The sequence below is a fragment of the Cynocephalus volans genome, chromosome 6 (assembly GCF_027409185.1).
Source record: "Cynocephalus volans isolate mCynVol1 chromosome 6, mCynVol1.pri, whole genome shotgun sequence".
Classification (NCBI taxonomy): domain Eukaryota; kingdom Metazoa; phylum Chordata; class Mammalia; order Dermoptera; family Cynocephalidae; genus Cynocephalus; species Cynocephalus volans.
Window position 1 is genome coordinate 75,898,733 of NC_084465.1, and position 22,793 is coordinate 75,921,525.

Consider the following 22,793-nt stretch of genomic DNA (forward strand, 5'->3'; position numbering starts at 1 on the left):
CTTTGTATATCTCTGTCAGGTTGAGCTCATCTTAAGGCGATCTGGCTCTTTAAGGCTGTGTTCCTAGCCATGCCATTAAACTGCTTCTTGCAAGGATTTTCTTGGAGAAAAATTCACTCTTATGTGAACTCCAGTCATTTTAATAATTTCTATGCTGTATGGCCAGTATATTTTAAGTTAAATGATAAGGTTAATTGAGAGAATACCGGCTAAGTACTCCCTTAAGAATTTATGTATTTATTTTTAAATTATTTTATTTTACTTATTTATTTTTGGCAGCTGGCCCTTATGGGGATCTGAATCCTTGACCTTGGTGTTATCAGCATCCCTTAAGAATTAAAAAATAAATAAATAAATAAAAACGTTCTTTGTTTTTTCACTGAAAAGTAATACAAAAATTATAGAAAACTTTGCTAAAAGAATGATGTATATAATAATGAAAAAAACATAATAGTTTCAAACTACAGATGACTATATTTTGTTTATTTCCTTCCATTTCGAGCCAGATATAATGCATTTCTATGTTTATATGTATATGCTCTAAATATATTTATATTATATATTATATAATAAATACAATATATAATATACTTTACATCCTATTTAATACTTTGTATCTTATTTGTTGCTCACTGATTTTATTTAATATTATGTTATTATCACTCTCTATGTAACAAAACATTTTTGTAACATGATTTTTGTTGACTTTATACAAGAATCTCATTGAATGGCTGTTCCATAATTTAAGTAACCCAGTAATTCCAGGAAGAGGGTTATACCTCTACAGGTAATGCTAGAATTAATATGGGGATTTTTTCCCCCTGTGATTCTAATTTGTTTTAACCAAGCTATTTATTTCAAAAGATGACTAAAAAAATCTGCTCTGACCAGGTCACCTAAACTGTAGTGCCTTGGGAAATCTGGGATGAGTCAGTACCATGCCTTGGAAAACATTATCATGAACCATTTTAACTTAGAAGCAGACATACTGGCATCAGAAAAGTAATAAAATAACTTAGAATGCATCCTGTATCCCATACCCTACGATCCCTGCATACAGGTATCCCTGCATACCTAGTAACAATCCCAAATCTACAAGAATAACTCAAAAAGTTCGTTATAAAGCAGAATTAAAAGATAATATAAATCTTCCCATAAACTTTTTAAAGACCCTTCATATACATCAGGTACAAGCAATAGAAAAACTGATGTAATGATAAGGGGCTGTCCTCTTTTCTCTCTCCTTTGATTCTTCTCCCTTCGTGCGATCATAAAATACTAAGCTTTCCAGGCCCCTTTGGAGCGTATTTCTCAGTACGACCTGATCTATGCGTTTCCCTGGTTGCAATCGTAGTATTGGCTCAATAAATCCTATGCTTTAAGTGTTTGGTCTCAATTTCTTTGAGTCCAACACAAAGTGTTAGTGGAGGGCAACCCTACAACGCCCCTTCAGGAAATATGGGCTAAATAAAAGAAGCTGAAATATAATGATTTAATCAATGCCCCATTGTTAGGCATTCTGTTTATTTAAATGGACACACTTTGTACACAAATCCTTTCAGAGTTCTTAGTTTTAAGATAAATTCCAGAGCAGAACTGCTGGGCCAAAGGATGTGACCGTTTTTAATAGTCATGATAGTCGCTGACTACCGCCAGAAAACTTATAAGTTTATACTTTTACCAATAGTGTGTGAGAAGCTCATTATCTCACACGTGTATATATATAATCATTTTAAATATTAAATTGTATATTGTTTTCACTTGCATTTCTTACTCTTGCATATCTTCATATTCCATTGGCCACACTGATCTTGTCAGAACAGAGCAAGGGCAGTGAATCTAGTCGGTACTGGATGCTTTTTACCAACATCTCATCGAATTCTCAAAAAACTTGTTATTTTCCAAGTGCGCGAGGAGGGTGCTCAGTCAACTGAGAGCTGTCAGTGAACATTTGTCCCTTTGCAAAAAGAAGTGGCCAAGTAAGGAGGAAAAAAAAGAGGAGGGACTCTTAAGCCATCCAGGGATAAAGCCGACAACTTTTACTTTTAAGAGACGCAAAGGTAGGGAAACCTTAAAAACACCGAACCATAGCAACGGCGCTTCCAACCTTTAGACAGGCAGAAGGACGCATGCGTCATGCTCGCTCCTGCGCCCCCACCCGCCCCTTCGGGAGCGTTCTGCGCAGGCGCGGGCTCAGTTTGCAGCAGCACGTGGCCTCAGCTGATGTCGTAATCGGCCGGCTCCTCCCCCGCCCCCGACTCCGCGGTAGCCCTGCGCTCCAGCGACTCCCGTCGCTCCACCCCCGGCACCGGGACTGCGGACTCGTTGACCCTGTTCTAGGGCCTGTCCCACCGGAGCAGCCCGGGACTGCGCAGCGCCCCGCGTGCCGGTGAGCGACCCCGGACGCCCAGGCCCCAGGTCCCCTTCCGGAGCGGGGCCGAGCGGCTGTGCCAGGGGCAGAGCCGGGACTGACCAGGAGGTGGAGGAGGGGAGGCCGCTGGGGAGCTGGGCCCGCCGGATGACGGGGGCGGTGCTCAGGGATGGTGGTGGAGGTGTCACGCCGCCGCCTCTTACACGGGCCCAGCCTCCTGCTAAGGAGCTCCAGGCTTCGGCCCAAGCCCAGCGCTCGGGGTCGATCCCAGGCCCCTGCACACCTTGAGCAGCCAGGTGGCCCTTGGTTTTGCTGTTCTTGAATTTTCTTGCCCGGTTGCCTGGATCTTATTTTTAACCTTTACGGAATAGGCTGTGTGCTGTGTTTTGTTTATGGATCGTTTTGAAAAGCGCTGGTTATTTTCTTTCTCAAGTCCTTTCAAAACTGAAACCAGTGTGCACAGATCACGAATCATTTAAAGGAAATGGAGTGCTGTGGTTTTGTTGTTGTTGTCGTCGTCGTTGTTGGTTTTTTTTATCCTTTCCGTACTGAATCTGATATCCGTGTTGGTTTTCAGTATATTAAGAGACTGCGATAAAAACATTGAGCACAGGGAGGAGGAGAAAGGGGTCTAGCACACCTTTTTAAACCAACGAATCTCCAGGAGTAAGTGACTGTACCTGTCAGTGTTCTGAGGAAAATATAGTACGATAGACAGGGATTCCCAGTACCTGAAAGTGTCTGGCGCTTGTCCAAACACCTGCCTAAAGCAGGATAGATCAAAGCAGCTGTTAGAGAAGAGCCCCAGACCAAGAGCCACCCAACTTTGCCTTATGTATCTTTTCCCCCAAGGCCTTCCAGTAGGATGCAATTTACACCCCTGCTGTGTTGACTGAGATTCCAGAAAAGGTGACCGAGACCTTGCTACTGAGGCTAGTTCATCTAATCCCAGTTCATCCAATGTTCCTCATAGACCCCGAATTCACAGTGTTTGGAGACAGTGATGTTAAATCACTTCTGAACCACCTGTGGCTGGCAAGTGTTGGTTTGAATCAGATTTAATGTCATTGAGCCAAATTAAGGTAATGCTATTTTAGAAGTCATAAATAATTTTTGATTTTGAACTTGTGTGGGCAATGTGTGGGTAGATTTTTTTAGTAATGAAATAGTGGGGGGGGGGGGAGGCCTTAAGCCTCATTCTACAATTTTAAGTTTGTACACTAGCTGTATAGTTCTTTTTATCCTGCTGTTTACACTGTGTTTGAGTGATTGCAACCAATGGATGGCATGCCAATCCTAAAAAGCAAATTTTTCTTCTTACCATTGGATAAGTTGAATTATTTAGAGTGTCAGTTTTCCTTATTAAAGTAAATGGAAAACTTTAAAAGAAATATCTGTATGAATGTCTATAATTTACTTTTAGGAACTGATAAAAGATATATGATTAAATTTAGAAAGAGTAGAATTACATTATGTTTAAATTTTACTCTCCCCTTTTATTTAAACTTTTCCTCAGAATATCAACAGGTTGGATTATATGACTTTTAAGTTATTTTCAGCCTTAGGATTGTATGATGTTAACTGCAGTGTCACTGTATTACCTACCTACAGAGGTTATTTTTGTCTAGATACTAGTAAGAATTAGTATTCATACTTGGCTTTTAAATTTATATTTAATTTTCCCTGTATTATTTTGATACTGCTATGCTAAAATTTTGAAGTTAATTTTTAAGATTTTGCTGCTTTGTATCTGTAAAGTATATTTTATGTATTTTTGTTGTTTTGGGGGCTGGCTGGTATGGGGATCCGAATCCTTGACCTTGGTTTCACAACACCCGCTCTAACCAACTGATTAATTGGCCAGCCCTGTAGTTAATATTTTGGAATATTAGCTTCATAATTTTAACTCTGGCAACTGTTGAATCAAAGAAAATCTGCATGATTTGAGAGTTTTGTTGTTGTTGTTGTGAGTGTTTAAATGTTTAAAGCAAGAAATGTAGGGCTGGCCAGTTAGCTCAGTTGGTTAGCTTAGTTGGCACAGCCTTGTAACACCAAGGTCACAGGCTCAGATCCATATACCAGCCAGCCGCCGAAAAAAAGAGAAAAAAATATAAGAATGGAAGTGAGAAGGAGAAGAATATTGTGAATTTTATTTATCATAAAGGGGCATGAATTTTAAAAGGCTGAAAAGTACTACTTTGAAATTACCTAGTGATACACCTAATACTTAGTTGTAATCTGCCCAAAGCAACTTTTGTCTTTACTATTAACAGATTTAAAGGTAGAATGTGTTTTTCTCTTATAAGAAAAATAAAGCCCACATGTTTCTCTTCAGAGTGTAGACTTTTGTGAAATGTTAATGTTGTTTAAAAGCATATTCTCATTACAAACCTGATAGGATATCATTTTATAATAGTTTGTTAGAAAAACACTTCTGGACTCTGGTAAATGGTTTCCTATTACAGACATTATTTTGACTGAATATAATTTTAATCCCCCAAATAGTTTGAACACTTTCTTGCAGTTCTGAATTAACTAGATTAATATAAATATCCCATAGAGTTCTGGAGTGTACTTTTCTCCCTGAAGTTTACTGTAAGATTTTTTTTTTCTTTAGACATGGGAAAGTCTCTTTCTCATTTGCCTTTGCATTCAAATAAAGAAGATGCTTATGATGGAATCACATCAACTGAAAATATGAGGAATGGATTGGTTAATAATGAAGTCCATAATGAAGATGGAAGAAATGGAGATGTCTCTCAGTTTCCTTATGTGGAATTTACAGGAAGAGATAGTGTCACTTGCCCCACTTGTCAAGGAACAGGAAGAATTCCTAGGGGTATGTGTTGTTATGTGGTTTTTCTTTTAAAGAATAATTCCAGGCATTTGTTCAAATATAATAAAACCCATGGGTGTAGGCAAAAAACTTTATCAGTTATCTTCAGTCAAAAGGATACAAACATGAAAATATTAATTAAGCTTCCTAAAGCATAATGAAAACCACATCACTATCTACAGTATTTTTCTTTCCCTTCTGCTATTATAGCAGATATATGCTGTCTCTTGATTGAAAACTTTTAGTTCTGTTTGGCATCTATAAAAGTCACGTCATAGTCGCTTTGCTATATTGGTTGTTAGATGCAATTTAAGTAATTGAGTAACCTAATATTGTTAATTCATTATCTAAAGAATAATAATGAGCTGGTCATGCCCTAATTAGTTAATTATAAAAGGAACTCCATGAAGAGGGATAGTATTTGAAGATGAGCAAATTGGAAAAATTATATATATATATATATATATTCATGGTTTATCATAGGGGAAGTCAGAAGGAAATAATCCCCTATGTTTGTAGGCTACTTTAGTATCAATGGCAATAAGTAGAAATAATAAAGATACCTTGTGCTCTTCTGATTCTCTGCTTGGTAAACATTGGTATGTGACTCCGGAGAGACCCTGAGGGAAAAAGGACGAAGCAATTATATAAGGTATACCAGAGTCTCTGAGAAATGCCTTGAGTTGGAGTTGGAGAAGATTATATTTGCCTTGGCCTTTAAATGTGATGGTTTTATCTTTGTAGAGACAGTAGCTGTTAGAGAGTAATAGAACTATTCTAATTGAAGGGAATAGTGCACCAGGCTGAGGAAAGAATTAAGGGACTGTTCTTGCAGTCTTATATTTTTGACGAATGACGAATAGGCTTTTTTAGCAGCCTGGATATGGATTGTGGAAAGTAAGAAATCAAGGATGACTCCAAAGCTTTTTTGTCTTGAGCAACTGAAAGAATGCAGTAACAATTTATTAAAATGGAGAACGGAAGATTTGAGTGTGTGTGTCAGGTAAGAGATTAGGAGCTCAAATGTAGGCATGCATATTTGGAGATGCCTGTTTGACATTGAAATAGATAGTTTCAATAGGCAGTTATAATAATGGTCTGGAATTCAAGTGCATGACCCAGCCTGGAGTCATCAACGTATAGATAATACTTAATGGTGAGCTGGAGGAGAGCATCAACCGAACCCCAGGACACTACAGTATTTTGAGATCAGTGACATGAGAAGATTAGCAAAAGATACTCAGAAAGAGCAGCTAGAGTAGGAGGAGGAAATCTCTGTATCTGGTGTCCTGGAAGATAAATGAAGTAAGTGTGCCAAGGAGGAAAGCATTATCAACTGTTAGATGCTACTGATAGATCAAGTAATGTGAAGACTGAGAAATGACCATTGGATTTGGTAGTATGGAGGCCACTCCCTGAAAGAGCAGTTAGGTAGTTTGTAAAGGCATGTGTAGCACCATACAGTGGGATCAAGAGCTCATAGGAGGAGAGAAGTTATATATAGAGAAAACAGCTTTTTTGAGGAGTTTTGCCCTATAGGAAAGGAGGGAAGAGACGTGGTAGCTGGAGGGCACTCTGAGGTAAGGAGAGGGATTTTTTAAAGATGGAGTGAATTATAGATGTTTCTGTGCTGATAAGAATGATCCATAGAGAAAACGTTGGGTAATTCAGGAGACGGGAGAATTTTTGGAGCAACGTCCTTGAGTAGTTGAAAGGGGATGAGATCTAGTGCACAAGTGCAGAGGGCTGCTCTTATTTATAGGGAGGAGCACGGGCAGTTTTTCCTTTGTAATAAGAGAGAAAATAGACTATATGGACACAGAAGCAGATAGTGATGGTAGAAGCTTGTAGAAGTTCTCTTTTGTTTGCCACATCATGAACTAAGAATGAGAATGGGGAGAAGATATTGAAGGTTTGAAGAGAGAGTTGAAGCTATGAAATTGTGGTCTTAGAGAGTCAGATTGAGAGTGTGAACTAGGGAAATATAGTATGATTGTTTGCATTATTAAGATTAGTGATCAAAAATGAGACCAGTGAGTATAGTTGTATGTTTTTCTCTATCCACATTTAGTTGTGTGGATATAGGCATAATAGCTAGAGGGTTGGTTTTAACCATTATTGTAGTTTAGCCAGATGAATACCACTAAGCAACATGGGATATGTAAACATGCAGAGATACATATAAACATGTCATGTATATTTATATTATAACTATATGTGGGTGTGATAAAGGGAGTATAGATGAGAGGAAGGGTGTGGAAGTATCAGGGAGGAATAATGAAAGCATTATAGAAAGCTTTAAAGGGAATTTGACAATTCAATAATTTAATAATTGATAGGAAGAGGCAACTTCTGATAAGATTAGAAAATTGACATTTAAAGGTCCATTTAGCCATTAAACCTTATGGATATAGCTTAACCCAAGAAAGAAATCATGGATTTTAAAGTGATTTTAATGTGGATTGAGGTGTGACCTGAATGGGTCGTGGAAGGCTCATTATGTAAGAGCTCTTGAAACTTGAGACTTAGTATGTGTCAGTTTTGGTTTTCGAGGGAGGCAATGATAGAGGGCTCATGAAAGGGAGATAGCAATATTATTCTTCTGCTGTCATCCACATAACCAAATCAGAGACTTAATGGAAAACAGTGAAGCTGAAGGAAGACTTTCTTGGTAAATTCAGATACTGAAAGCTGGAACTTTAGATTTTTTTTAATCAGTGGAAGAAATAATAATGGAGCCAAACATGTAGGTATGAAAAAACACAGTGTTTTCTCTAGAATTCAATTTCTGCTGGATAATTATTGAAGAGTTGGAGAGCAGTTTACTAAAGGAATGAGGTTAAAGCCAGATGGTATTCTGATCTTCCCAACCAGATTTTGATGGGGCAACACTATATTTTAAATTCAGCATGTTAATAAATTTCTAAACCTACTCCTTTCACTTTTAGGGCAAGAAAATCAACTGGTGGCATTGATTCCATATAGTGATCAGAGATTAAGGCCAAGAAGAACGTAAGTGGTTTTAAGAAAAAGGCAGTTTTTTGTTTTTGTTTTTTGCATTTTTTCTTTTCAAATTATACATAAATAATTATTCTAGTTAAAATTATTAAAAGGAAAAATGCTATCAGGATGCTAAGTTATGCCATCATATGCCTTGTGTCATGGAACAAACAAAAAGGATTCCTGGTTGGGGTGAGGTCATGAAAGCAGCGTGGTATCTGTATCTTCTCAAATCTGTGTATTAAAACAGATCTAGAATAGCATTAGGAAACACACAAACACACACAATCCATGTCATGGATAATAAGGTATTACCAACAACCCCAGAATAAAAATGATATTCAGACTGTAATAGCAGGGACTCAAACATACTTAGCAGCTGTGTGGAGGTTGTGAAAGGAAGCTAAAAAGGAGCTCTTAAGGGTCCTAAGAGCCCATATGCACAAAGCACATAATCTGCCCCCAGGAAAGAGGACCTCACTGAGAGTACTCCTACCACTTACTTCTGAGAATAACCTGTTAAAATGGGAAGACTCTGCATGCCTTAGCTTGAAGAAAGTGCAAAAAGGCCACAGTGATCCACTAAGGGGCCATGAAAAGATCAGAAGTAACAGGGCCATCTTAAGACCCCAAAGACATTAGGAACACTCAACAAAAACTTTGCAAAAGGAAAGAGACACATCCTAAGGAAAAAAGCCCTTATGTGTAGAATCTAGTATCTGTAGGGCAGGAATTAGGAGTAGAGGAGAGAAAAGATTCAGATACTAGGAGATAATCCCAGTACTCTGGAGGTGAATACACATACAGGCCACCTTTTTTAATACTTTGTGCAACACCAGAGGATGAAGCCCTTGAGCAGTGAAGCTAGGAAAGCAACTCTGGCCCCTCCCCATCACCCAAAATGGAATCTTTTCTTAAAAAGTACAAAAACTCGTCTCATTTAATCATGAGGAACAGGAAGGGATTGCAGTCAAGCATCATACAAAGGTATTTTTTAAAAAGTCAAAGAAAGTGGACTGAGCAAAATACTGAAATGATAAAAGTATGTGAGAAAAGCAGGTGGAAACTTTAACTTGATGTTATAAAATGTACTAATAGAAATGTACTAATAGAAATTACTATAGAAGCTATGACAGTACAGCATAAGTCAGATGTTGAAAAGCTCAAAATGAAATAGCTGAACAATGGGAGGATGTGAAAGGAGAAGTCTATAGACCCCTGGAAAGAATTAGAAAAAAAATTTTTTTTTACAACACTTGCAAATACAAGTGCAAATAGATTCCCTGGAAAGTATAGTAAGGACAATAGAGGATAAACAGGAGGAATGAAAGCACACGTACACAAATGAATGAAAAGGTTTTGAGAGAAAGTGATACAGAAGACAAAGAAAATTGAACAAGTATGTAATTAGAGCCTCTGAAGAAAATCAAAGGAGTAGAACTGAACAAATACCAAACATTTAATTCAAGAACTCTTCCCTGAAGTGAAAAGAAGACATTGTATTAGTCTATTTCTGTTGCTTCTAACAAAATACATAGAACTAGGTGATTTATAAGAAAACAAAATTTATTGCTTATAGTTTCAAAGGTAAACTAGGAAATCCAAAGTCCATGGAACACATCTGATGAAGGCTTTGTTTGGTGGTGCCTTCAGTGATGGCAGAGTATCACATTGCAAGATGGTGGAAGCAGGGAGAGCAGAAAGTGAGAGCAGAGAATGTAAGAGCAGAAAGAGAGACAGAATCCCCTCTCTCTTAAAGCAGTTTTAAACACACCTCTGACCACCATTTTTTAAACCATTAGCTACTTCATGGTCTTAAAATCTAATCACCTCTTCAAGGCTCCACCTTTCAGTTACCATAATAGTATTTCCCACCCTCTTAACAGTCACAGTGGGGGCCAAGTTTCTAACACCTAAAACTTGGGGGACACAATTCAAGCCTCAATGAGTTTTGGGGAGACATAATTCAATCCTCTACAGACGCGAATCTGTATATTGAAAAGACACCACACTGGGGTGAAAAAAACCCATTCTAATAAAATTCCTGGACTTTGAAGGTTAAAAACAAAACAAAACGAAAAACCCCTCTGAACACCCAGGCAAATGGATCAGTTAATTTGTAAGGGATCGAAAATCAGATTGATATGTTACTTCTTGACCACAGTGCTTCAAACAAGTGAGCAGTAGAGTAACATATTTAGTAATCATGGAAAGAAAATGAATGAAGGATTTTATAAACAGTCTGACCCTTTGTTATAAAATGTGTGGACAGATATGAATGTAAAAGAAATTAGGCTTAATTTCTTTATAACCTGAAAGTGAGAAAACTTTTACAACTATGATTTAGAATCTAGAAGTTATGAAAGAAAAGACAGGTAAATTTAATAAAGTATAGATAAACTTTTACAGGATGAAAACAAAACCTTAATTGAAGTCAAAGTACAAATGGCCAGCTGGGAAGTAATGTCTGCAAGTCATATCACAGTCAGAGGATCAATATCCTTACTCTACAAAGAGCTTCAAAACTTGAGATGAAAAACGCCAACCACCAAAGGAAAAAAAGAATAGAAGCACAAACAGCCAGTTTACAAATGATCTTTAAACATATGAAAAGATGTTTGATCTTGCTCATAAAAAAAATGCAAATTAAAGCTACACTGACATAGCATTTTTATCAGGGTGGCAAAAATCCACAATTTTGACAACATATATTGTTGGCAATACTGAGGGAAAACAATCATACTTATGCCTTGCTAATGAATGGGAATTTGGCATTATCTAGGAAAATTACATATGCGTTTACTCTTTGCCTCAAGAATTGTGCTTTGAAAAATTTATTCTAAGGATAGTTGTCAAATATAGTAAATGATGTATGCACAAGTTATTCTTTGTGCCAATATTTGTAATAGCTAACAACCAGAAACAATACAAGTAACCAATAATAGAGCAGTGGTGGAATAATTTATGCTAATAATTTATAGTGGTAAAATGGAATGAGGAAGAACTGTATTTTACCATAGCGTGATATTTGGAGCATGTTTTTATTTGAAAGTGCACACACACACAGAAGCAATAGAAAGATAAACCGAAGACTAATAACATTGGTTACTCTTAGAGTTTGGAAGGGAACTTACTTGGAAGAGGGAACAGGTAAGCAAGTAAGGGGTGTGTGTGTGTGTGTGTGTGTGTGTGTGTGTGTGTGTGTGTGTGTGTGTGTGTGTGTGTGTGTGTGTGTGTGTGTGTGTGTGTGTGTGTGTGTGTGTGTGTGTGTGTGTGTGTGTGTGTGTGTGTGTGTGTGTGTGTGTGTGTGTGTGTGTGTGTGTGTGTGTGTGTGTGTGTGTGTGTGTGTGTGTGTGTGTGTGTTGTTTAGAACCATATATGATGGGTCTTCAAAAAGTTCATGGAAGGATTCATATAATCTTTTAATTCTGTTTTTCTGTGCACTTTTTGTAGTACCTCTTGTATTTTTTAACATAACTTAAAAGATTAAATCAGAAGTTAAAAAAGTGACTCCTAAAAATTGAAAGAAAAGGAAACAGATGATACAAATTTTATATCAAGTTGGTGAAATAAACACAGCTAAAAGAATTACTTTAAGTGACTTGAAAACATTGTATTTTTATTTTCAGTATTTAGTGAGATGTGTTCCAAATGGCAGAGAAAACCACAGCACTGTTGCATTGTTAGGAGTAGTATTGATGTAATTTAAAATTTTTATACATCAAACAAGTAATTATGTAAATGATATAAGGGAACAAGATTTTCAGCATAATAGCAAAGAGATACAAAGTCAAATAAATAGGATTTTCTACTTCTGACCAAGCTAGAATAACAGGTACTAGATTTAACCTCCCACCCAAAATAACTAAAAAACTAGGTAGATACATGTATCAATATTTTCAGATGGTGGACATCAGACAGAACAGGACAGTGGTCACTGAGAAAGGGTAAAGAAGGGAGATAAGCCCTACAGTTGTACCAGCTTATTGTCTGGAGAAAAGTTCCAGGCTGCAGCACAAGGAAAGGTACCCAGGCAGAGCTCAGTGGTCTTTCTGAATTGAGATGGAGTAGGGAGTCCAGGAAGCCAAAATGACTAGAGTTAGCAGGGCAGAGTACTAGAGGGTAGAGAGCTGCAGAGGGTGCTCTTTAATTTTCAGCTGAGTCCTGATCAACACATATGTGTGAGGAAAGTACCTGAGACTAAGGAAAATCCACCCAGGAGGAGTAGAGGGAACAACCCTCAGAGCTCACATGTCATTTCTTGCTGTGTGACGGAGAAGCAAAGATTACTCAGAGCCCAAATATTAAGAGTGATGAGAAGCCTGCACTGAGCATGGCACAGTCCTGAGTCAATATTTGCTTCAGCTTTTATTGTAAAGACAAAGAAATACAAGAGAAAAACGACTTAATCATTTATCAAATTAATGAAAAGAAATTGGCTATGGGGCATTCTCTGTAAAGCATCTTAAGAAACCAATGAAAAGGAGTGAAGCTGGATAAGAAATGACCTTAATGTTCTTATCTAATCTAGCAGAACATCCTTGAAGATCTTTGCTGTACTAAAGGCTTTTGCCCTTTGAACAATCCGTGTTCTTCCTCAAATCTCTTATCTACACTAAGGGCTTTGTCCCTGTGTAAATTCCCTGGTCTTTCTCAATCTTAACATTTCTACACTCCTCCACATACACAAAGCCAGGAATAATTGTTGTTTCTCAATTTATAGTAAAATAAATATTTGGGAAACAATTCTGGGTCTTTATTTGTTTACCAGTAGTTGGGGGTTGTGATGAGGTAGTTAAAAAATTCTCTCTCTCTCTCTCTCTCCCCCTCCCTCTCCCCCCCCCTCTCTCTCTCTCTCTCTCTCTCTCTCTCTCTATATATATATATATATATATATATATATATATATATATTTTTTTTTTTTTTTTTTTTTTTTTTTTTGGACCGGTAAGGGGATTGCAACCCTCGGCATGGTGTGGTCTGCACCATGCTCAGCCAGTGAGCGCACCAGCCATCCCTATGTAAGATCTGAACCCATGACCTCGGCGCTACCAGCGCCATACTCTCCCAAGTGAGCCACGAGGCCGGCCCAAAATTATATTTTTAATTGCTTTTGTCTACATACTTTAGCTGTGTAATTTAATTCTAAAAACAAACCTATAGATTGTAAAATGGAGGAAAATAAATTGCCTTCAATCCTGCAGGTAGGAATTGACAGATGTGTAATTCTAACTTGACTACAAATATACAACACAACCTTCATAACTTCATCAGTACTAACTCCCAAGATTTGGTTGCTGTCCCTAGAGCTGTAAGAAAAATTATTACTGATGAACTTTGTAATGAAGATCTATATACTTTGTCAGTTAACTAGCCAGTTTTTTAATTTGTTGTCCCAGCAGGTTCAATAGCATTTGTTATGGCTGTAAACTTGGTGTACAGAGTAATTTTGAACACTGATTCACATATTCACAGCTAGGGCTGACTTACAGGCCCTAAGCATTAAACAGATTTTGGTGTGCTTACACGCCTCTAGTAATTAAAAGTAAAAACAAAGCTAAAAGTATAAAAAATCCGACAAAGTTTGGAATATTTATCGTGATAATTTTAAAAGTATTTTTCTGCCTTTTTTTTTTTAGTTGCTTTAGTGTTTTGTAGGTACTATAAACATCTGTTTAAACTACCTAATAGATAATCCAGTAGTGATCACTGCGCTACTCAGGTTGAAAGTCCAAAGTGAGTGGGCCGAACCCGTGGCTCACTCGGGAGAGTGAGGCCGCTGGTTCGGATCCTATATAGGGATGGCCAGTATGCTTACTGGCTGAGTGTGGTGCGGACGACACCAAGCCAAGGGTTACAATCCCCTTACCAGTCACAAAAAAAAAAAAAAAAAAAGTGAGTGGGTGGAACTTCTTTGTTTGCTCAGGACAACAGTATGGACATAGTACCAATGATTTAGCAAATTTTGTTTGCTTGTTTTGTTTTTTAATAAACTATCTTGGTGTCTTTTCTTAAGCAACTTAAAATACTCAGAATTATTTATAAAACATCTGCAGGAGGCACTTTAATAGCTGTTCTGAAGTGTGCAGAGATTAAATCCATCAAGGCATTTAGAAGGGAGTTGGTGGGGAGGAGAGAGTGGAAGTAAGGATAAAATGAAAAATTTTTGTGTGAGTAGAATATAAGGAAAAGATGAAGTAAGTGACATGCAAGATAAAAAGAAACAGAAAGAGTGCTATGACCTTTCAGCAGAGGGCTGTATATTGGAGAGATCAGGAAATGGTTTCTTGAAAAGCTAGTGTTGAGGCTAACCTTGAAGAAATGAGCAAATTTTTGTCTCTGGAGATTGGAAAGAAAAGAGAGAGTGAGAGGTATATTTCAGGAGAGGTAGAAGAACAGTAAAGGTATATAAGGTTTATTTTTTCCTTGTCTTATACTTGCATAATATTATCTCTTTTCTTGATTTTTAAAAAACATTGTAACATCTTCAAAGCAAAGTTGATCAGTGTAAACAATGTTTTAAAAACTGAGTACATATGTACTTTGGGATGAGGAAACTAAAAGACCTGATCATAGTGAGATTGATGAAGCATGTAGTTTTATCAATATTAGTCTTAAAGAGCTTCCCAGGTGGTTCTGATGAGCAGTGACTTTAGGGGATTATATCATGGCAAAACTCACATGTAAAAATTCTGCTTCAGTGAATTCAGAAGGGAGTTTCAAAATCTGTATTCGTACAAAGCTCCTCAGCTTGATTCTAATGTTAGCCTCGTTTGGGAATCACTACAGTAAATGCTCTGGCTATTACAGGTTGAACATCCCAGATCTGAAATCCAAAATGCTTTGAAATCCGAAATGCTCTGAAATACAAAATTTTTTGACATGATACTCAAAGGAAATGCTCAGTGGAGCATTTCAGATTTGGGATTTGGGATGCTTAACAAGTAAGTATAATGCAGATATTACAAAATCCGAAAAAATCTGAAATCTGAAACATTTCAGAAATCCCAAGCATTTTGGATAAAGGATATTGTATAACCTGTATTAGCCTGAAATCCCAGTCTCCAAAAAGGTGAATTCATCTGTTAAGGAGAACATTTAAACGGTTAATAGACTCAGACTCAACCTTACCAAATACTTTAAGAGTGAAAATTTGGTAAAACTATACATGTTTTTCTGATAGCATAATGTATAGGGGGAAATTAAGATTGAAAATATCTTCTGTAATGTTGCATTATGTAATTTTTGATGCACATGTATTTATATACTACTTTTTCCTTTTCAGAAAGCTGTATGTGATGGCTTCTGTGTCTGTCTGTCTGCTCCTTTCCGGATTGGCTGTGTTTTTCCTTTTCCCTCGCTCTATTGATGTGAAATACATTGGTGTAAAATCAGCATATGTCAGTTATGATGTTCAGAAGCGTACAATATATTTAAATATCACGGTAAGTACAAATTTATATTAAAAATGTTTGACTTCATTCCTTCATTTCTGTTAAGAGGATGTTTGTTAAACGTGACTCTGGTTGGTTTGCGTTCTATGAGCCTCTGCTGTATTGACCTTCTCTACCATTTCTGGTAATGCTAAAAATGGTGAGTAATAGATACTTGCAATTATGCATATATACACAATCATTTAGCATTTGAAGATGTCTTTAGAAGGGTATAATAAACTAAACAATTTCTGGCAAAGAAAAAAGTATTACAGTCAATTTACTTTTCAACATTTGAGTCTGAATAGCTCCTGGCAAGGTATTAACATAGTTGATTTGATAGATGTTATAAACATAACATTTTCATTTCCATGTATTTTGTGAAATATTACTTTTGCCATTTTTAACAGGCCATTTCTTTATTGTGTTTAAAGATAATGTACAAGAGACTGATTTCTGTGTTGTAAATTAGTATTTGTGAAAATGTCCTCTGTGTTTCCCAGGACACTGGTTTTTAGTAGGGCTGTGCAGCCTCCTCACTCCTGAAGACAAAAACCAAAAACCTCAGAGAAGTTCTGTTTTACACAGGAACATTCGTTTGAAAAAAATATGCTTTGCTAACCACTGCATTAGAAAAAGCGCAGATAAATACGATTGGCCATGCCATTAGTACTCATTTATGGCTTCAGGCCCGAGGTGTGTCTGTTTGGAAGAGTGAGACTGGACTTAATTGGTTTCCCTCGCAGAGGAGGATGGTATGGTTAAGGCTGCGGTAGAGATGCCTGTGGTGGTGGTTAGGAGCAGGGAGTTTGGGAAGGACAGAGTGAAAGGGAATGGTATGTTAAAGTAGTGGAATCACTACTTGACTACAGGAAAAAAAGAACTCCCACAGATCTATTTATCCTCATTGCTGTCAAAAGTTGCCAATCTAAGGGCTTTAAAAACAAAACGAAACTGTATCTGTAGGAAAAAATATATATGTGAGTAAAACTTTCATAATACAATGCTAATTATAAGTCATTTCATATGACCAGGGAATTATTGTTGGGTATTTTTCCGCTTTAAGAGCCCTTGATAACAAAGAACATATTTTCCTTTTTGTGCAATGTTTAAAGCAGTGGCCAGATTTTTTGGCCTACCTCTAAAGTCTGTTTTAGTTTCAAATACTGTGAATATGTAATAATAAATAATAAAAACCATGTGACATTAACTTTTTTTTTTTTTTTTGGACCGGTAAGGGGATCACAACCCTCGGCACGGTATGGTCCGCACCGCGTTCAGCCAGTGAGCACAACGGCCATCCCTATATAGGATCCGAACCCGCGGCCTCGGCGCTACCAGCACCGCACTCTCCCGAGTGAGCCACGGGGCCAGTCCGACATTAACTCTTAGATACCAGAAAGTGTATTTAATTAAATTGAGAATGACTAAACATTAAATAAGAAATAAGATTATTGTTTAGATGTACATTAGGTTTAACTAGATGACAGTGAGATAAGAGGCTGAGATTTCTATATATTTAACAGTATTTTGAAAAACAGAATCATATTGCTTTTGTTTCTTAAAATGAATAGTACAGTCCTTTCTTGGTATCCTCAGAGGATTTGTTCCAGTACCCCTGTTGATACCAAAATCCACAGATGCTCAAGGCCCTTGTATAAAATCGCTTAGTATCTTGTGTATGACCTAGGCACATCTTCCCGTATGCTTTAAATCATCTCTAGATTACTTATAATAGGTAACACAGTGTAAATGCTATTTAAAGGGTCTTCAAAAAGTTCATGGAAAGATTTATATTACCTTTTAATTCTATTTTTCCATGAATCGTTTGAAGTACCTGTGTATTGTTACACTATATATTTATAATTTTTTGTATTTTCTATTGTATTATTTTTCTTTCTTTTTCTTTTTTTTTTCTGAATGTTTTTCATCTATGGTTGGTTGAATTTGTGGATTCAGAACCACAGATACAGAGGGCAAAGTATATTTTAGTACTGCTTACTCTTTTTTAGTAACATTTATTATCTTTCTACTTATGAAAATACTTAATTAACACTTTAAGATACTTGGAAACTTCTATAATGTTTATTTTTACTTTTACTACCTAGACCTAACTATTAACAATTACATGTGTTTGCTAACAGTGCATATATACATTTACATATGTATATACATTTACAAGTATAATAGAACATTCTCATATATACAGTATATAAAAGGGTAGACACGTCCGCTCATATATATATACACACATGCATACTTTCACTGAGATCACACTACATTTTCCCATATTAAATGATCACATGTAGTCTTTTACATGACTGTATTATAATTTATTCAGCCATTTTCTTAATGGATGTTTAGTTTTGCTATTACAAATATTTATTCAGAAGACATCTTTGTGCCTAAAGTATTTTCATTTTATATTATTTCTTTAGGATAAATTCTTGAAAGTAAGTTTGCCTATTAAAGATCATAGATCATTTAAGACCTTTGGTAATAACATCATTATTTTAAAGCTTATGATTGAGGTCCTTTTTGATTTGTAAATTAAATGGATTCTCACTGCTCTCAGCAACAAAATGTCTGACCTTTTGTACTAAATTTTTATTTATCCTATCTTATTTTTGTTTTTCTTAATGTTTATCTTTGTGTTTTCTTTCTCAATATAGTTTTCTCTAATTCTCATAAGTATTTTTGTTCTCAGTCTGTTTTGCATCATTGATCCCTTTAATATTCTAATGAAATTATGGACACTTCAGCGAAAGGCATGTACCGATATTATTTAGCATATACAGAAGTTTCCAAGATTCTCCTAAATCCCATCCCTTGGTCTGCATCAGAAGATCCACTGACCTCAAATTAACAGTCCCTTTCCTATTGTGTCTAGAAATAAAGTTGATGTGCTTATTAAGAACCAAAAATGAAATGTTTGTATATTTAGCTTAAAAGTTATTTGTCCTATGTTATAGAATTTCTAAAAAATTTTACATTTATAACTATAATAATCTAAGTGAATGCATAAATCTAATCATATAATTACTGATCCCTAGCACATTCGTTTTTATCTTTGTTTACTGAGACATTGCTATCTGCCCTACAAATATTTCTTCTATATTTTCCATTTAATGTTTATTGGTTTTGTTTATGGTATTTTTGCTATGACTGTTTTAGATATTTTATTTATTATCTGTTATTTCTTGGTTTGACATTTTTTTCTTATTTTTATTGACTGTTTTCTAAAGTAATTTGAGTCAGTAGTTCTAAGTTAGAAGTGCAGAAGCTGACCCCGGCTGTTACTTAGAATAGGAATGATGCAACCTCATTTCTGCCCAACCAACCAGACTTGAATCTTTCCCATTTCTGGTGTAAATCTCTACTAGTGTATAAATTAAAATAACAATTTTCCTTAAACAAAAAAGTTTATTTTTTAACATTTTTAATGGTTATCTTGGTATTTAATAGGATAGGAAACAGCTTACTAATAGTTTGTATATATTAAGAGTTAGTAAAAATTTAGATGAAATTTTAAATTTATTTTTATTGAACTTTTGCTAACTAAGGCCACAGATACATTTTCCTAACATTCGTTTTTCTGTATTGCTATACTGTATCATTTTCTGGGTCATTTTGATTTTTATTTTGAATTGTGTTTATTATACACTTATTATATACATAGTGCTTGTGCATAAAACAAAATAATAGGTTCATTTAGTATGTTCTTTGACATTTGTTGTAATACTTTTTCTTCCTTCTAATAAAGGTAGCATAGCCACAGCTGAAGTCATTTTCTTTATTTGGAATATGTATTTGTATCCTTATTTTCAGATAATTTGTACATTTACCGTCTCCTTTCTTTTGCAGAACACTCTAAATATAACGAACAATAACTATTATTCTGTTGAAGTTGAAAACATCACTGCTCAAGTTCAGTTTTCAAAAACTGTTATTGGAAAGGCACGCCTAAACAACATAACCAATATTGGTCCACTTGACATGAAACAAGTAAGCCTCAGTCATGAAATATTTTGGAGAAGTCAGAGTGTCTACCTTGTATAATCACATAACTTGAGGGAGGTGGGGGATTTCCTCAAAAACTTGATTTTGGAATGTGTCCTATACATGAATAAGAGGAAATCTTCTACTCAAGCTCATAAAGGGAAAGACTTTTAACTCTTTGAAGTTATGAAGTGTATCTGAAATATTTGATGTTTTGTTCCTTTATTGATTTTTTTTCTTTTTTTGCCTTTCAGATTGATTACATGGTACCTACTATTATAGCAGAGGAAATGAGTTATATGTAGTGAGTCCTGATTTTTAATAACTTTGTATTATTAAATAACAAAGTACATAGAATAAAGTGTAAAGAATATATATATATATTTTAAATTTCCATGATCTTATTTATCAAAAAGAACACATTTTGGAATATTCCTTCTGACCTCTGATCATCTCTGTTCTTCTCTTCCTCAGTATATATAACATTTATGTACATATAGCTATACACATAAAATTTGGTTTTTATTATTTTTCAAAATTAGTATACGTATACCATGTCACTTTATTTTTAGTTACTGTGTTAAGAAGCATATTCTCGTATATTGTATTTGTTGATGTTTTGGTGTAGGAGGACTAAAAATGCTAATAAAGTAATAATACTCTATTATCGGTTTAACATTCTGAAGTTTTAAAATTAAGTCTAAATAATTATTAACTCTTGTAAGGTAAAAATAATTAATTATAAATTTTCATCATCTTTTGAAATAAACCTAGATATAGAGTTTCTGGGTAGCTAATAAACTGGTTATTAAAATTTCAAAAGGTGAGCAAAATGTACAGTATAAATAAATTGAAATGTTAAAATGACTCTACACCTGTGATGTTATAAATGCATATATTTTTACACTAAGAAGTCACCAATATAAGTTATTATTTGAAGTATAGCAAATGTTCAAGCAATAAATGCTTGTTTATTATATATTTTTAATAACTTTAACATAGGAAGAAGAAATTTAAATTTATAATTTAATAACTTGTATTTGTTCACATTTTAATCTCTTTAACAGTGATTTCTGTACACTGGCATCCATCAAAGTGCATAACATAGTACTCATGATGCAGTAAGTATGAATTTTTTTTAGAGAAATATTTCTTTTAAAATTTCAGATTTGTAACATTGGCTTATAGCATACACAACATCTTTGCAAATGCCATCTCAGTTGGGTTTTACACCTCACAAGAGTGCTATGAGTTTGAGTAAATATTGTCCCACTGTACAAATTAGGAAATGGCTACTCGGAGAAGTATCACATGGCTGCTAAATAGTGAATCTGGACATTACAAGAGCTCAGGAATATGGCAGGGGTTGAGATAGGACTGAGCCCAGCATCCAGTTTTTTGCTGTCTTCGTAAATAATCATTAACAGTAATGAGGAAAGATAATGTTACTGGTTTGTAAATTGGGTGTTATCAAAGCCATTAAAACGTTGGTTATAGGTTTGGTATTTTGGCCATTAAATAACGTTTGATTAACTCTTTTCCTATGATAAGAGAATTATATGATTATTTTTAAGCATGTAGTAAACATTTATGTTTTTAACTAAAGTGTTTTAATAAAATTATGTTAATTGTGTATAATTATTTGGGTAGGGCTTGCTAAGCTGTCATTTTTGTTGTCTTTTGAGGAAGTATTACCTAAGGGGCCTGTGTCCACAATATTAAGTTATCATTAATCAAATAATCCCTTCCTGTAAGGGAATTTTTATATCTAAAAGTATTCTCACTGCAGAAAAACTTTTAATATAACTATTAAATATTTCTCCACATTTATTTTATTTTTAGAGTTACTGTGACAACAACATACTTTGGCCATTCTGAACAGACATCTCAGGAGAGGTACCAGTATGTTGACTGTGGAAGGAACACAACTTATCAGTTGGGGCAGTCTGAATATCTAAACGTACTTCAGCCACATCAATAAAAACTGCAAAAGATGCATTAGAGAAAAAGTATCAGTTGATATTTTCCAAACTCTCAAAGAGGAGGTATTTCCTAAGAGGAGATCTTAAATTGAACAAACTTGAAGTTTACACTTCTATTTCAAGAGTATGGTTAAAAATATATGGACTTGCAATTATTGTAACTCTCCACTCTGTGTTAATGATATATTTGTACCAGGATCTTTTACTTAAATCTAAATTTACCGATTGATTTTTTTCTTCCTGTTTCCAAAGGGAAAAATTGAGACTTCCCCAATGGTAGAATAAATAATTATTTAGAAGTCATAGCTCCAATCACTGCTGAAAACATAATTTTGGTGAAGAACATAATTTGAGAAACTTAATTTCTGAATATTTTTATAGAAAATTACTGAGAACCTATGATTCTTGGAAGACTTAAAAAAAAAAACCTTTTTGCCCTATTTTATAAATTCCCATTGTTACATGGTAGTATTTCAACCACTTCATATTTTAGCTTTTAGCTAAATGTTTTTAGCTTTTCATTTGTTGAAATCCTACTTATTTGCATGTGTTTGTCTTATTTCAAGCTAATGATTGCATAACACTTATAAACCAAAATAATCTTTGCAAAATTCTGTACCTAAAATTTTTAAAGGCCCCTAAATAATGTGTTTCACATGTCTTTCCATATTAGTTATAGTTTTGTGAAATTTTCATGTGATCTTTAACCATAGTTATTTAATGTTCAGTATTGTAAATAAATTATGCATGGCTTTTTACAGCTTTAATAAATGTCAAATAAAGTGGTACAGATTCAAAATTAAAGCCAAGTTGCTCATAAAAATAAATAATATAGGAAAATGAAATTCAGAAACCTATAGAATGTGAATAGTTGCCAATTGTTGGATCTGGCATAAAATAGATTTGAAATAAAATATTTTGACACTCCACTTTTTTTTAATGTTGCTTTTCCTACTAAAGAGTGGTGTAGACACTTTTCACAACAATTAGGTACCCAATTATCAATTTTATGAATGTTTTAGAGGAGGAAATTATTTGTTTGATAGAAATTATTCAAAAATTTTGTCATTAAATGATGGTGGGTATATCAATATAAAACCTGTATTGCTTTTAAAAATTTCATCACTTTCCAGATCACATGGATATGATGTCTCTAAGCCATTACATAAATT

The 22,793-nt window shown here is 35.1% G+C and overlaps 1 protein-coding gene across 4 annotated transcripts in view; it reads left to right on the forward strand.

Annotated features, from left to right (window-relative positions):
• The first annotated feature begins 2,269 nt into the window (after positions 1–2,269).
• Positions 2,270–22,793, forward strand: part of TMEM106B (transmembrane protein 106B) — a 34,338-nt gene continuing 13,814 nt past the window's right edge. Inside the window, exons 1-9 of one of the 4 annotated variants that reach the window (XM_063100624.1) lie at positions 2,270–2,389; positions 3,224–3,453; positions 4,989–5,210; positions 8,156–8,219; positions 15,493–15,652; positions 19,505–19,645; positions 19,894–19,943; positions 20,707–20,760; positions 21,482–22,095. In XM_063100624.1, the coding sequence (XP_062956694.1) occupies positions 4,991–5,210; positions 8,156–8,219; positions 15,493–15,652; positions 19,505–19,645; positions 19,894–19,943; positions 20,707–20,760; positions 21,482–21,620 (828 nt within the window). In that variant the 5' untranslated portion in view covers positions 2,270–2,389; positions 3,224–3,453; positions 4,989–4,990 and the 3' untranslated portion in view covers positions 21,621–22,095. Of the gene's footprint in view, positions 2,390–3,223; positions 3,454–4,988; positions 5,211–8,155; positions 8,220–15,492; positions 15,653–19,504; positions 19,646–19,893; positions 19,944–20,706; positions 20,761–21,481; positions 22,096–22,793 lie in introns of those variants that run through there. The other 3 variants (XM_063100625.1, XM_063100627.1, XM_063100626.1) reach the window with 3 other exon arrangements.